The 12662-nt window shown below is 44.0% G+C and overlaps 1 protein-coding gene across 1 annotated transcript in view; it reads left to right on the top strand.

The window, feature by feature from the left end:
* Positions 1–12662, top strand: part of STAB2 (stabilin 2) — a 138273-nt gene that overhangs the window by 89658 nt on the left and 35953 nt on the right. Inside the window, exons 44-47 of the mRNA XM_090043223.1 lie at positions 2566–2637; positions 6050–6169; positions 10401–10448; positions 12529–12612. Of these exons, the coding sequence (XP_089899349.1) occupies positions 2566–2637; positions 6050–6169; positions 10401–10448; positions 12529–12612 (324 nt within the window). The remainder of the gene's footprint in view (positions 1–2565; positions 2638–6049; positions 6170–10400; positions 10449–12528; positions 12613–12662) is intronic.

Here is a 12662-nt window from a genome sequence, read left to right as displayed (position 1 = left end):
AGAACTAGTGAAAAAAATTCTGATTTTTTTTTTTCAGAAACTGGATTTTTGGTATGACAAAGTAGTTTGTGTGAAGTGTCTGCTTTCCTCAATAATTTTCATTTTCTTGTTGAAACCTAGAAAAACGTGGAGAAAGCTAAAAACAAAGCTAAAAAAAATTGACAGGAAATGTAATTCGGAGGAGAGTCTTGATTAATCTATATTTTTTAGCAGTTTTCATCTGAAAACAGAGCTAGAAGCCCTGAGGAAAAACTTCCATTAGCACAACTGGCATCTCTGGTGCAAATATCAACCACTATGGCTCTGTCATTACTGAAAACAGAGCAATGGTAGCTACAGCCATTCAAATGTGTTTGAAGCTAGTAGTGTTTAACAGTTAGACATTATAATTCAATGATTGTAAGTACAACATGTTTACAACAAATTATTAACTAATAATACTACAGTTCTACTTATTGACATTTGTAATTGCCACTGATTCCTGAAAGTAAGTTTAACTGTATAACTGAATTACTTATTACTGTGTTTCTAGTTTAGTACTTCAGACATGCTTCAGTAACTCTGGGCCAGACTGTAACTGTATAATCCAGCCTGCATAAAAGGAAAATATAGGAGCAGGGCCAAAAAGACAATGAATGTGAGTCATAGTCAGGTTCATTCTTCCCATTTGCTCTAGGAGGGAAATTATCTGTATCAGTCCTTTTGCTAACACAGAACATTTACTCCTTCATCTCAACTGTTATGCATGGGACAGCTCATAGTGGGGGGTCTGAAACCACCCATCTACACTGAAGGGGTTGTGGCAGCCCAGCAGTGGCTATGCTTTTTTCTAAGAAGCCCCGCAGTTGACCCACCTGGAGTAATATGTTTAATACTTCTATCTTCTATAAAAGTCTACAAACAGAGGATTAATTCTAAACCTGACTTGCCTGTGCTTCCCCAAAGAATTAGGAAACAGAACTTGTGGTACAGGTGATATCTTTTATTAGACCAACTAAATATTTGCAAAAAAAAAAAATCTTTATTTGCAAGCTTTCAGGCACACTCACCCTTCTTCAGGCATAGAGAATGCAAAGGTTGCAAAATTTCTCCTAGGTGGAAATGAAAATTCATATTTCATTAATATTCATTTCTCATTCGTATTCATTTCCACCTAGGAGAAATTGTACAATCTTTGCATTCTCTGGGTGTGCCCAAAAGCTTGCAAATAAAGAATTTTTTTTCCAAATATCTAGTTGGTCTAATAAAAAAGATCACCTCTTTCATGACTCCTTTTGCCTGTAGACCAATAAGGCTACAACCTGGCTAACTTCACTGTGCTTAGGAGTCTAGTCAATGATGCACTGCAGGCTAAGAGTATTGGCAAGATGGGAGTCCAGGAAGGGTGGTCATGAGATGCTCTGTTCACCAGGGCACCTCTTAGGGTAACAAGGAACAATGGTCACAAACTGGCAGAGAGCAGATTTAGGCTAGATATCAGGAAAAACTTCTTCACGATAAGGGTGGCCAAAATTTGGAATGGGCTTCCAAGGGAGGTGGTGTTCTCCCCTACCTTGGGGGTCTTTAAGAGAAGGCTGGGGTCATCTGACCCCAGGACTCTTTCCTGCCCAGGGCAGGGGATCAGACTCGATGATCTGTTGAGGTCCCTTCTGACCATAACATGTATGAATCTATGAAACCTGTATCCTCAAAGAGTTAGGTCATTTATTAACGTATATTTAGAATCTGAGTACACTAAATAAACTGCCATTACTACTTGGTAGTTTTAGTTTCTGATACCTGAATAATACCTCAAAAAGTATTATTTCATAACATGAACATAATGTAATGAATGCCCCCAGACTCTAAAATGACAGGTATTAAGTACAACTATTAAAGGAAGAACAAGTAATTTCATTTAGCCATATTAACTTTTCAGCTGTGTGGTAACAGCATGCAGCAAAGAAAAAATCATAGTGTAATTACAATAAAAAATGAATATGACACTGTTGAATAAGAAAATGCCAGTAGCAACAACAGAATGAACAAAATATTTTTGTTTTTTGTAAAAGTATTTCATCACCTTAAAAAGGTTTTGAAAAAAGTGTCCTAGTTTCTTTCTTTTATTTTTATTCAAAATAGTGTGACCTGATTTACCAATTTAAATAATACGGATAAAAATGGAAGAGGAGTTGTGTTTTCAGCTGATATTTGAAATGGAAACACTGTAGGCGGTGAGATAGAGGCCATTCCCAGATAGCCAGAGCTCCAAAAGAAAAACAAGATAGATAGATGTACAAGGACAGATCCTTAGTCGGTTTAAACTGGCATCGCTCCATTGAGACCGATGGGGCTACAGTGGCTTACACCATCTGGGGACGTGCCCCAGAGGGGTGACGTGCCGGTAGCTAAAGAAAGGGAAAATTACAAAATGGTTCTTACTATACAATGGGATTCTGCATTCTTTTTTCCCTTCATTTGGCATGAATATCAGCCTGGATGATATAAAACAAATAAGATTAAAAGCTACTGTGATCAAGTTTCATGTGCTTTAGTGTTAATCTGGCTCCTGTCTTCTCCTGATAGGCAGTGTGTAATTGTCTGAAAGGCTATTCAGGGGATGGCAAAACATGCACGTACATCAGTCTGTGCTCAGTGGTGAGTAGCTTTTTATATCTGTTCATCATTTAAAATTTTGAAATAACACCAATGTGCTTTTGAATTGACATGCATTCAAGCCTATCTTAGAAATGTGTATCTTATCCCAGCTAGGACCCCATTTAGGAAAACATCTAAGCATGTGCTTCAGTGCTGTCACCATGTAATTTGGGCTTTTTCGGTATCAGGCTTCCATTACAGTACAGTTTAGTGTTTAGCCTGTTCCAAGTTTTTTCCAAGGTTAGCAATCCATAGAGCTAGTGTGGTTAAGGTACCCTGGTTTCTATATACAGCTGAACAACCATAAGGAGTGATGTCACCAGCATCACATCTGGCTGCCATTATTCCCCAGCTTGAGTGACAAGTTTACCCGTTTATAGTTGGGTTACCTGCAGACAGTTGCTGTGAACTCAAGTGTTTAAACTCAGGCCTCCAAGGTCACAGCAAGACATATAAACTACTCTGCCACTACATACACCACCAACTTGCTTACTGGATGTACAAAAAGAGTGTGAAATCATAGCCTTGGACAGACACTGGTTCATTGTGAGTAAATATGAGCGGAAGCTTTCCTTGTTTCGCTACAGGTGTTTTCAGTTGTTGCTGGAACTGTTTTTAAAACCCCACTGTATAAAATGCTTTCTATTTCTTGAGTACTAGTTTTTTAAGAGAATTCTGTAAGTGCTGCTGTTAGGAGACAAAATTAAACAACTGGGTTGAGATAGTAAAATGGGAAATTAATGAGATGAAAACCAGTGCCTCATCCCTGTTAGCTTATTGGCTCCCCTAGCCATGTACTACTGCGGGGCAGATTCCCTAGCTTGCAAAAGGAAGGTAGCACAAAGTAGCTAGTGAACTCTTTGCTGGTGTAAAAGGAAGAAGGAACACTTTGCACTAACTCCTCCAGTGGCATGTTGTCCCACAGGTAAGTCAGGCCTGCCCCTGTGTCTGCTGAATTAGAGAAATGCCATTCTACATGGGCTGGGCTCAATCAGATTGGACAGTCAAGCCCTTTCTCGTGAAATTACCCCAGTGAAGAGAGTTAGCACTAGGTCTGGGCACCATTTGCTTCCACTTAAGCCTTAGTCCTAGTGCTGGCCCTTGGTGTAGAGTTGAATTTTGCCCAAGAGGTGTTATTGAGTATACATGACTCAGACTAAACTCCCATTTATATTTTCCCTAAATACACACTGCAAGAGAAAGCTATAGGACACACACAAGCATTTGCTTATTGATGTTGGAGGAAAAATCTTCAGTATTTAAAACTAACACATTTTCGCTGGTGTGTCTGCACTGGTGGGCATAATGTAGTGTATAAAAACTGCTAGCAACCTAGTTTAGCAACCAAGTTCAGCTGTAAATGAGCTAGTTCAGGTACCAGAATCATACAAAGTTAGAGCTGGCAGGGACCTCAGGAGGTCATCTAGTCCAACCCCCTGCTCAAACCAGGACCATCCCCAAGTACATCTAGCTACAGCAGCAGAGCATTCTCTACAGTCTAATTTGCCCTGCTACCCAGCAGTCCACAATGCAGATATACCCACTGAGCTGTAGGTGTTAACCTTTTGTCACCCCTTGGCCTGGCCTGTCAACAGGTTATTTCTCCAAACTTCAATGGCTGCACAAACAAAACACGCAAAAAATAGAAATCAAAAGCAAGGTGAGGGGTTGCTGCATATGTTTTTGTGTGGGATTTATCCCACCAGCTTCTCTTCTACTTTTCTAATTATAATGCTGTTTAAAACACATTTTAAAAAAATGTTTGTACCAAAGGTTGCCTTTTGTCAATTATGCAGTATGCCAGTCCAACTATAATGTCGCCAACCTCTCCATGGCAAAGCCCCCCAGAAAATTTTGAATAAATGCGTTCCCTTTCCATCAACCTGACTAGAGCAACCCAAATAACCAGTGCACATACGGAAACCTTACTGCATATGATCAGAAGTATGCTAGGATCCTTTCAGGCAAGATCCTGTGAGGGTGCAGCTCAGGATGGCTCTCCCACAAGAGGTCAGACTAAATGAAGTCCAGGAAGAAAAAGTCCAGGAAGCAAGCCAGGTTGCAGTCTAAAGATCAGATTATCTCAGTTATTCTTGTACCCTAATTCAGGGCTGTACTCTGGCCCAGTGTAGGCAGGCACAGTAGTACACCTTGTACACAGATGTACACCTTGCTGGGGTCGTTTGACCTCGGTACTCTTTCCTGCCATGGCAGGGCGGTCGGACTAGATGATCTACTCAGGTCCCTTCCGACCCTAGAAACTATGAAACTATGAAACAGTGGGTGTAAAAGAGGCTGGAAAATAGACTGAGCAACTGGGGATACCTGTACTTCTCACATCACACTTCTCAGCACAGGGCCAGCTGGAGATGGAGAGCTGGGATAAGAATGGGGATGTGCTGGAGAAGGATTTGGCAGCTCAGTGTTCCAGACCTAGGGACAGAAATTACACATAAGCCAATACAGGGATCAGAAACTAGTTCAAATCTGTAACACAACAGAAGTTCATTGCACATAAACCGCTTTCAAAATGGCTAAAACCAGTTTAAAGATAAACCTGGATGAATCTAGTATCAGACCTAACTGATTTAGGTTAAATCAGTTTATTAAACTTCTGCCCCAGATTCCCTCCTGATTTAAAGTTAACTCACAGTCCTCAAGCATCCTAGAATGCTTTGCACCTCCCCAGCAACCCTCCCCCACTCCCATGATGGGTAGGCTATTCTTGGCCCAAGCTGTCTGCTCCAGCAGAGCAGGGAGGCATGCTCTAGTGCCTGGGCCACTATAGGCATGTGGTTGCATTTCTAGAATAAGAAGTGCATGTCTCTTCACTTGCTTATAGGTTTAATCTATGCATTTTAGACTAACCTGAGAAGATTGAATCAATTCAGCCTTGGGCTTTTTGACTGTACTTAATCCAGGTGTTTTGACCTACTAACTACACAGAGAGCAATGTACAACAGCCATAAGCTAGAGCATTTGCTGAAGTCTAACCAGCAGAATCCTAGACTTACAGAGGTGGTGTACAGTCATTTGTGGCTCCCTCCCCTCTTCAGAAGAGGTCAGAATTCTCCAGGTCCCAAAACTCTCCAGACCCCAGAAGTCTCAGGCTCCAAAAAGAGGCCTGCATGGAAATCCTTTGGGTAGTAGTAAGTCATGGCATGTTATAGTGCATTGAGGAGATAGGAAGAAAAAAATGGATCATGTGCTTTGTGTAAAGTGTCAATAATTATTCTGAAAACTTCTTACCATTTGTGGAAATGTCATCAAGTTTGGGTTTTTTTGAGTAGCATGTGGGATTAAGTATTTCCTGTCTGAATACATGAAGATGAAGTTGTGACAAACTAAAATTATTTTGGCAACACTATGCACCAACTAATTAGATTTTGTTTGGTGTTCGTGATCTAATAAGAACAATGGTGGCTGCAGTGAATTTGCAATCTGCAATGACACAGAGCTGACAGAGAGAACCTGCACCTGCAAACCTGATTATATTGGGAATGGATTTAAATGTCAAGGCAACATCTATCAGGTAAACCATAACATTCCTTTACTGCCACAGAATAGGTTTCAAATAGTTATGTAAATCAATAATAATCCCTTAAAACAGGGGCAGGCAATTATTTCAGGCAGAGGGCCACTTACTGAGTTTTAGCAAGCTGTCAAGGGCTGCATGGGTAACCCCATGCCTTGACAGATGCCTTGCCCCCTGGTCACCAACTTCTGACTGGAAGTCCTGCCCCCTGACCTTTGCCACTAGAAGTCCCTCCCCTTGGCCCTGGAAGTACTCCTTTCAGCAAGGTGTTTTGTCATCTCAGAAACAGAAAAATACCAAATTATATTCTAAAAAGCGAATATCTAAAACAGTCATTAATTTGATTTCAAAAACATATTTTTTCTCCTAGTGTACATGCATTTGTGTAGTGTACATAGAGGTCATTGTATACAATAGCTTAATATGAAGTCTTACTCTTGTATATTGTTGGGAGGTATAGGTTTGTGGGGGACTGTGGGTGTGTGGGTATGTGGGGTGTAGGGGAGGCTGTAGGTGTGTGGGGGTGGATAGGTGGGGTGTGGATGTGGGGTGAGGGAGCATGTGGATGTGTTTAGGGATATGTGGGATGTGGGTGGGTATGGGGTTTGTGGAAGGCTGTATACGGGGGGGGTGGCCGGTGTGAGTGAGGGTGTGTGGGGGTCTATGTATGGCAGTGCAGAGGGGGTGTGGGTGCATGTGTATGGTGGGATGAGCATGTGGAACACCCTACAAACACACACACATACAGCGTCCTTCCCTACACACACGCGTGCGCACGCATGCACACACGCGCACACACGTACACACGAGATGCAGCTGGGAGCCAGGTAGTGCTGGAGCAGTACCAGGGCAAGAAAGCAGGGAAATGGCTAAGGGTAGGGTGGGGTGGGGGTGGGCTGCTGCGTCCTGCTGATGGCTCCCCCTGGGTCCAACTGCCCCTGGCTCTTGTCATCTTTGATAGACACCTGGGAGCAAATAAATATTTTCTAAATTTTTTAGGGGCCCTGTGAGCCAGGTACAATGGTCTGGTGGGCTGGATCTGCTCCACAGGACGTATTTGGCCCACCCCTGCCTTAAAAGTGTGTCAATTCTGCTTAGATAAAAGATATGGTTACCTCAGTATTTACTTTTCTCTTCAGTAACTATAAAGAATACCTCTAGTTTATCTGGTATATTTTAATGTACAGCTGCTGTATGTTAGGTAGTTTGTGAACAATCAAAAAGGCCTTGTAAATTGTGGATGGGACTAGAAGTGAAGAAATGGCTCCTGTTTTGCCATTGAACTTCAGCACATATCATTCGGGGCTAAATTTTTCAATGCACCAACAATTGTTAAGTATCTCAGCATTGGATGCCCAGCTTCAAACACCCACAGCCTCAATTTCAGAGATTTTAAGTTCCATTTCTTCAGCTGACCTGAACGGAAATTACAGTGCTCAGGGCACCTCTGAGAGAGGTATACACCACAGCTGCACCAGGTAATAGCAGGAATGCTTCCAAACATGCCTACCTATTCCTCCCTCCCACCCTCACTCACAAACTACAGACTTAGACATGTGCCAACAAGACTGCCCCAGTCATTTCCAGTGACTGCTACCAAGGTCACTAGAAACCAAGATATTGAGAAAAATCATGAGGAGACATTTATGAAGTGGCCTCACCACTGCAATGCCAAATTTGGAGCATGTGCAAGAAAACAGGCAAGCGGTATATTTTTGGAAGCATCATCTCCCCCATTTGCACAGGCCGTATAAGTTGGGAGAGACAAGGTCCTGAACTTTAAAAAGCAAAGATGCCTCCTTCCACATCTAGCAACAAAAGGTCCAGAACTGAAAAGGTAGAAGAGACTTTATGTTATCAGCAGTAATATCTCAGAGATGATGTCCAACACACATTTCCTCCTCAGTTTATTTAGCATGAATCTGGTCTTTACCTGTTAAATAAGAAGCATCCTGAAGTTGTCATTAAGTCATTCCCTTCCTGCTTTTTTCTTCGACTTCATGGATGCTAAGAGATGGCTGCGTGTTACTTCTTACCATTCGTCTTCTCTGTGTACAGTCAGTTCTCTTATCCCAGGGGTGGGCAATTATTTAGGCCCAGAGGCCACATAGGGACTTTGATGAGCTGTTGTGAGCTAGATCAGCACCCCCCCGCCCACTCCCCCTCCCTCCCCACCCCAACAACTCACCAAAACTCCCTATGGGGCTTTGGGCAGGCAAAGAACAGTGTTTGGAAGCAGGGCAGGTCAGGGTCACAGGACCAGGTCACAGGGCAATGACAGCTCTGAGCCAGGGCCCAGGCCAAGCTCCAGTTTGCTCTCTCCACACCTGTCTTGCGAAAGGGGTGGGGAGAGTTGGAGGGGTTCAAGTACGGGGGGGGGGAGGCTGCCTGGGCACTAGGTTCTAGGAGCCAGCCAGAGGGAAGGGGAGGGAGGGCAGGCATGGGAGGCCCATGCAGCAGAGCTCACCTAGGTGGTATGGTCCACAGCTGCCCCCAAAGCATGTCACATGGGGCCAAGCCCCAGCCACTCGTTCCCAAGCAGGCCGCACTGCGCTCCCACACACTTGCTCCCACCAGCCCAGCCTTGGACCCAGCCCCAGCCAGTGCATGCAGCTTCTGGCAGGGCTGTTCCCAGTGCAGCCACAGCCAGCCAAGTGCTGCTGTGCTCCTCTCACCTCCAGCGGCGGCTTATCTTCCTGCTCCTGCACCTGCTGCACTGCTCCAAGCAGGGGGGAGCTTCAGCTGGGCAGCTTTAGCCTCAGCACAAGGGGCTCCAGCTCCCAGCTGCCTTTTGCCCACTCCACCCACCTAGAGAGATGAGCAGCCACCTGCGGGTGGGTGTTGAATGCTGGGACACATGCTGAGCCTCACATGCTGGGGCAGGGGCCACCCAGCTGATGCTTCCCCCCTGCCTGCCCAGAGCAGCACAGCAAGGGCAGGAGGAGGAGTCACAGCTGGAGGCAAGAGGAGCAGAGTAGTACCCGGCCAGCTCCATCTGCACTAAAAACAGCCCCTCCAGAAGCTGCCTATGCTGGCCAGGGCCTGGACAAGCAGACGGGAGCACGGTGTGGGCTGCCCCAGCAGGAGTGGGTGGGGTTTGGCCACATGCAGAGTGCCACAGGAGCAGCCGTGGGCTAGACCCAGTCAATTGGTGGGCTGAATCTGGCCTGCGGTCCATATTTTGCCCACCCCTGTCTTAGCCCCTCCTTCAGAGGTCAGACTTCTTAAATATGTTCGGTAATTTTTCTTTCCTTTTTGTTGAAAAATTTTAAAATGTTTAGCAGCCTAAAGCCTGAGACTTACCAGAGGGCCTCTTCAAACATGTACAAACATTTATCCTCCTAGTCGTAGATGTACTGTCTCTTTCTATTATTAAGTACAGGCCAGTAGTTGTCAACGCACAGCTTGAGACACCATTACAGGAATGTGGGCCTAAGGAAGAGTACTGTGATATCCAAAAGCTTGTCTGTGTCTATACCAACCATACAGTTGGTCCAATAAAAGATACCACCCACAACACTTCTTGCTTCTCACATACCTCCTGGACTATAATGGCAACATCACCTCAACACTATTAAAGGAACGTGGCTTTCCAACAGTATTAAAAAGTTACCCTGAAAAATTCAGATATTTTTAAAGTGTGCCAAGTTGGGCAACCCAAATCACTAGCCATTTTTTTTAAATGTTGACATATATATGTAACTTTCCATAAAGATCCTACTTTATGCAAGACAAAAATGCCTACTCTTTAATTCTGGGTCAGCTCAAAAAAAGTGCATTCTGCATTTTACAGGGAGTTGGATAACGTGATTCTCAAGGTCCATCCCTGGCTTCTGATTCTGTGATCCTCTCCAGGTTCTAACCTGCAGTATTGAAGTTTTGTTTGGTGTTATTGGGTTTTCATAATAATAACAACTATCAAAGAAAGAAATGGAGTAAGCTGACACATAGCTGGCATGACAGCAATAGTAAGAACATGTATGTTACTATTCTTAGATTCTCAAAGCAACTGCTTTTTGAAAAGCTAGTGAGATAAGGGATATCACGAGCCAGTTAAGAACTACAGAAATAATGCAAATGGGTACTGTATATTCTAGACCAGCAAATTTCCTTTCTAAAACAAAGACTGCTCTTTCCCCATTATATGCAATCATTATATTTATATTCCTCAAGCAGAATCCTAAATTCACACATTTCAGTTAAAGTGTTCTATTATTCTTGGTTGCAGGAGCTTCTCAGGAATACAAATACTTCCATGTTTTATTATCACATGAAGGTAGGAATTTTTTTAATTATATGTTTATTTTTGTTGCCTTCTCTCTTGTCCTGAGCTCATAACCTAACTGAGTCTGATTTTGGCCGCTTATTATTGACCTTGGAGACTTTCAAGAAGAAAAGGTGTTCTGCTGGTGACTCTACTCCTCAACTCTCTTTAGGGCTGGAGTCATCATGCACTTGTACTGTGTTATCTTGGACAGAAAACTGAGGTTTGCCCACTCACAGTCAGTGACCCACTGGTTCTTTTCACTTCCACATTGGGATGTGGACAACTGCATTCTGTTTACCTGCTATACTTTTGAGTGTACATAGTACTTTTCATCACCTTTCTGAAAACCTGTAAGATGAGGTCACATGCTTTTAAGTAGCTCCTGTGTGCTCCTCCAGTTACGGCAGCATTTCAACAGATGGTGATGCAATTCTTTTAATGTAAGCATCTGTATGAAGACACTCCTAACCCATTGAACTGGACACTGAACTGTTAGTAAAGAGGCCTGTGTTTTATTTCCAGCTCTGCCTCTGTCCAGCTGTGTAATCTTGAACAAGTCACTTCACCTCTCTGTTTCCCTTTCATTCTTTGCCTTTGTATCTAGATTGTTGGGAGAGATTTCTCTGACCAGTAGCTTCCAAAATGGGGGTGGCTGTCTCAGTTTGAACATTAAAATTATACACAAATGCATGCATGGAGGAGTGTGTGCGTGCACACATCACTATAAAAACACTTCTGGACTTTTCTAAGCAAAAGGGTTATCCTCACTCTATTGCAAGACCTGCAACCTTTCTGCCTTGCTACTGAGCCTGGTTTTCCCTCTCACTTTTCAGCACTCCTTGTTCATTGTCATAAAGACAGGCAGCATATAACAGAATAAATTGCCATCAAACAAAAGAAGCTGAGAGAGCATGATCAGGCAAATCCAGCAGATAAAACAATTTAAAACCTGCAAGGGTAAAGGGATTGAGAAGGGACAGTCCACATGGCAGCAGTCTATTTTTCTTGCCCTCGCATTTCCTTGTGGTGGGATGAACATAGGATTCAGTGTGAGGCAGGTGGTGAGCAAAAGCAAGGTGGTGAGCAGTTGGAAGTCCAATTCAACAGAGGACAAAACAGAGGCCCCTGGTATATCTTGAGGTCCTAATCGCCAGTACAGTCTATCAACTGTAAGTATCCACACCAGAAGACAGGCGGGTGATCCAGGCTGACCTGGACAGGCTCAGCAAATGGGCAGACGAGAACCTGATGGTGTTTAACACCGAAAAATCCAAGGTTCTCCACCTTGGGAAGAAAAACCTGCAGGATCCTTATAGGCTCGGCAGTGCTATGCTGGCTAGCACTATGGAAGAAAGAGACTTGGGCTTCATCAGTGACCACAAGATGAACATGAGCCTGCAATGTGATGCTGCAGCTAGTAAAGCAACCAAAACGCTGGCTTGCATCTATAGATGCTTCTCAAGCAGATCCCGGGACGTCATTCTCCCCTTGTACTCGGCCTTAGTGAGGCCGCAGCTGGAGTACTGCGTCCAGTTTTGGGCTCCACAATTCAAAAAGGATGTGGAGAAGCTTGAGAGAGTCCAGAGAAGAGCCATGTGCATGATCAGAGGTCAGGAAAGAGTCTTTATGACGACAGGCTGAGAGCCATGGGGCTCTTTAGCCTGGAAAAGCGCGGGCCCAGGGGTGATCCGATGGCCACCTATAAGTTTATCGGGGTGACCACCAGTATCTGGGGGAACGTTTGTTCACCAGAGCGCCCCAAGAGATGATGAGGTTGAATGGTCATAAACTACTACAAGACCATTTCAGGCTGGACATAAGGAAGAATTTCTTTACTGTCCGAGCCCCCAAGGTCTGGAACAGTCTGCCAGCGGAGGTGGTTCAAGCACCTACATTGAACACCTTCAACAGCAAATTGGATGCTTATCTTGCTGGGATCCTATGACCCCAGCTGACTTCCTGCTCCTCAGGCGGGGGGCTGGACTCGATGATCTTCCGAGGTCCCTTCCAGCCCTAATGTCTATGAAATCTATGAAACTGGGTAGAACTGTGCACATTAATTTCTGCTCTTTTCTTTTAAACTTTTCAGGGCCTTGCTATCAATGATCTCACAGGCTCTGGACCTTTCACTGTGTTTGCACCCAATAAAGAAGCATTTGTCAATGAACCACAAGTAAGTCAAGGACAAAGGACTTCCAGTGAGTCAGCTTTCCATGTTATTCT

Source organism: Crocodylus siamensis, chromosome 4 (genome assembly GCF_052110815.1).
Source record: "Crocodylus siamensis isolate JL-2025a chromosome 4, ASM5211081v1, whole genome shotgun sequence".
Classification (NCBI taxonomy): domain Eukaryota; kingdom Metazoa; phylum Chordata; order Crocodylia; family Crocodylidae; genus Crocodylus; species Crocodylus siamensis.
Note: the sequence above shows the minus strand (reverse complement) of the source record. Positions and strands in the feature narration are given on the sequence as shown.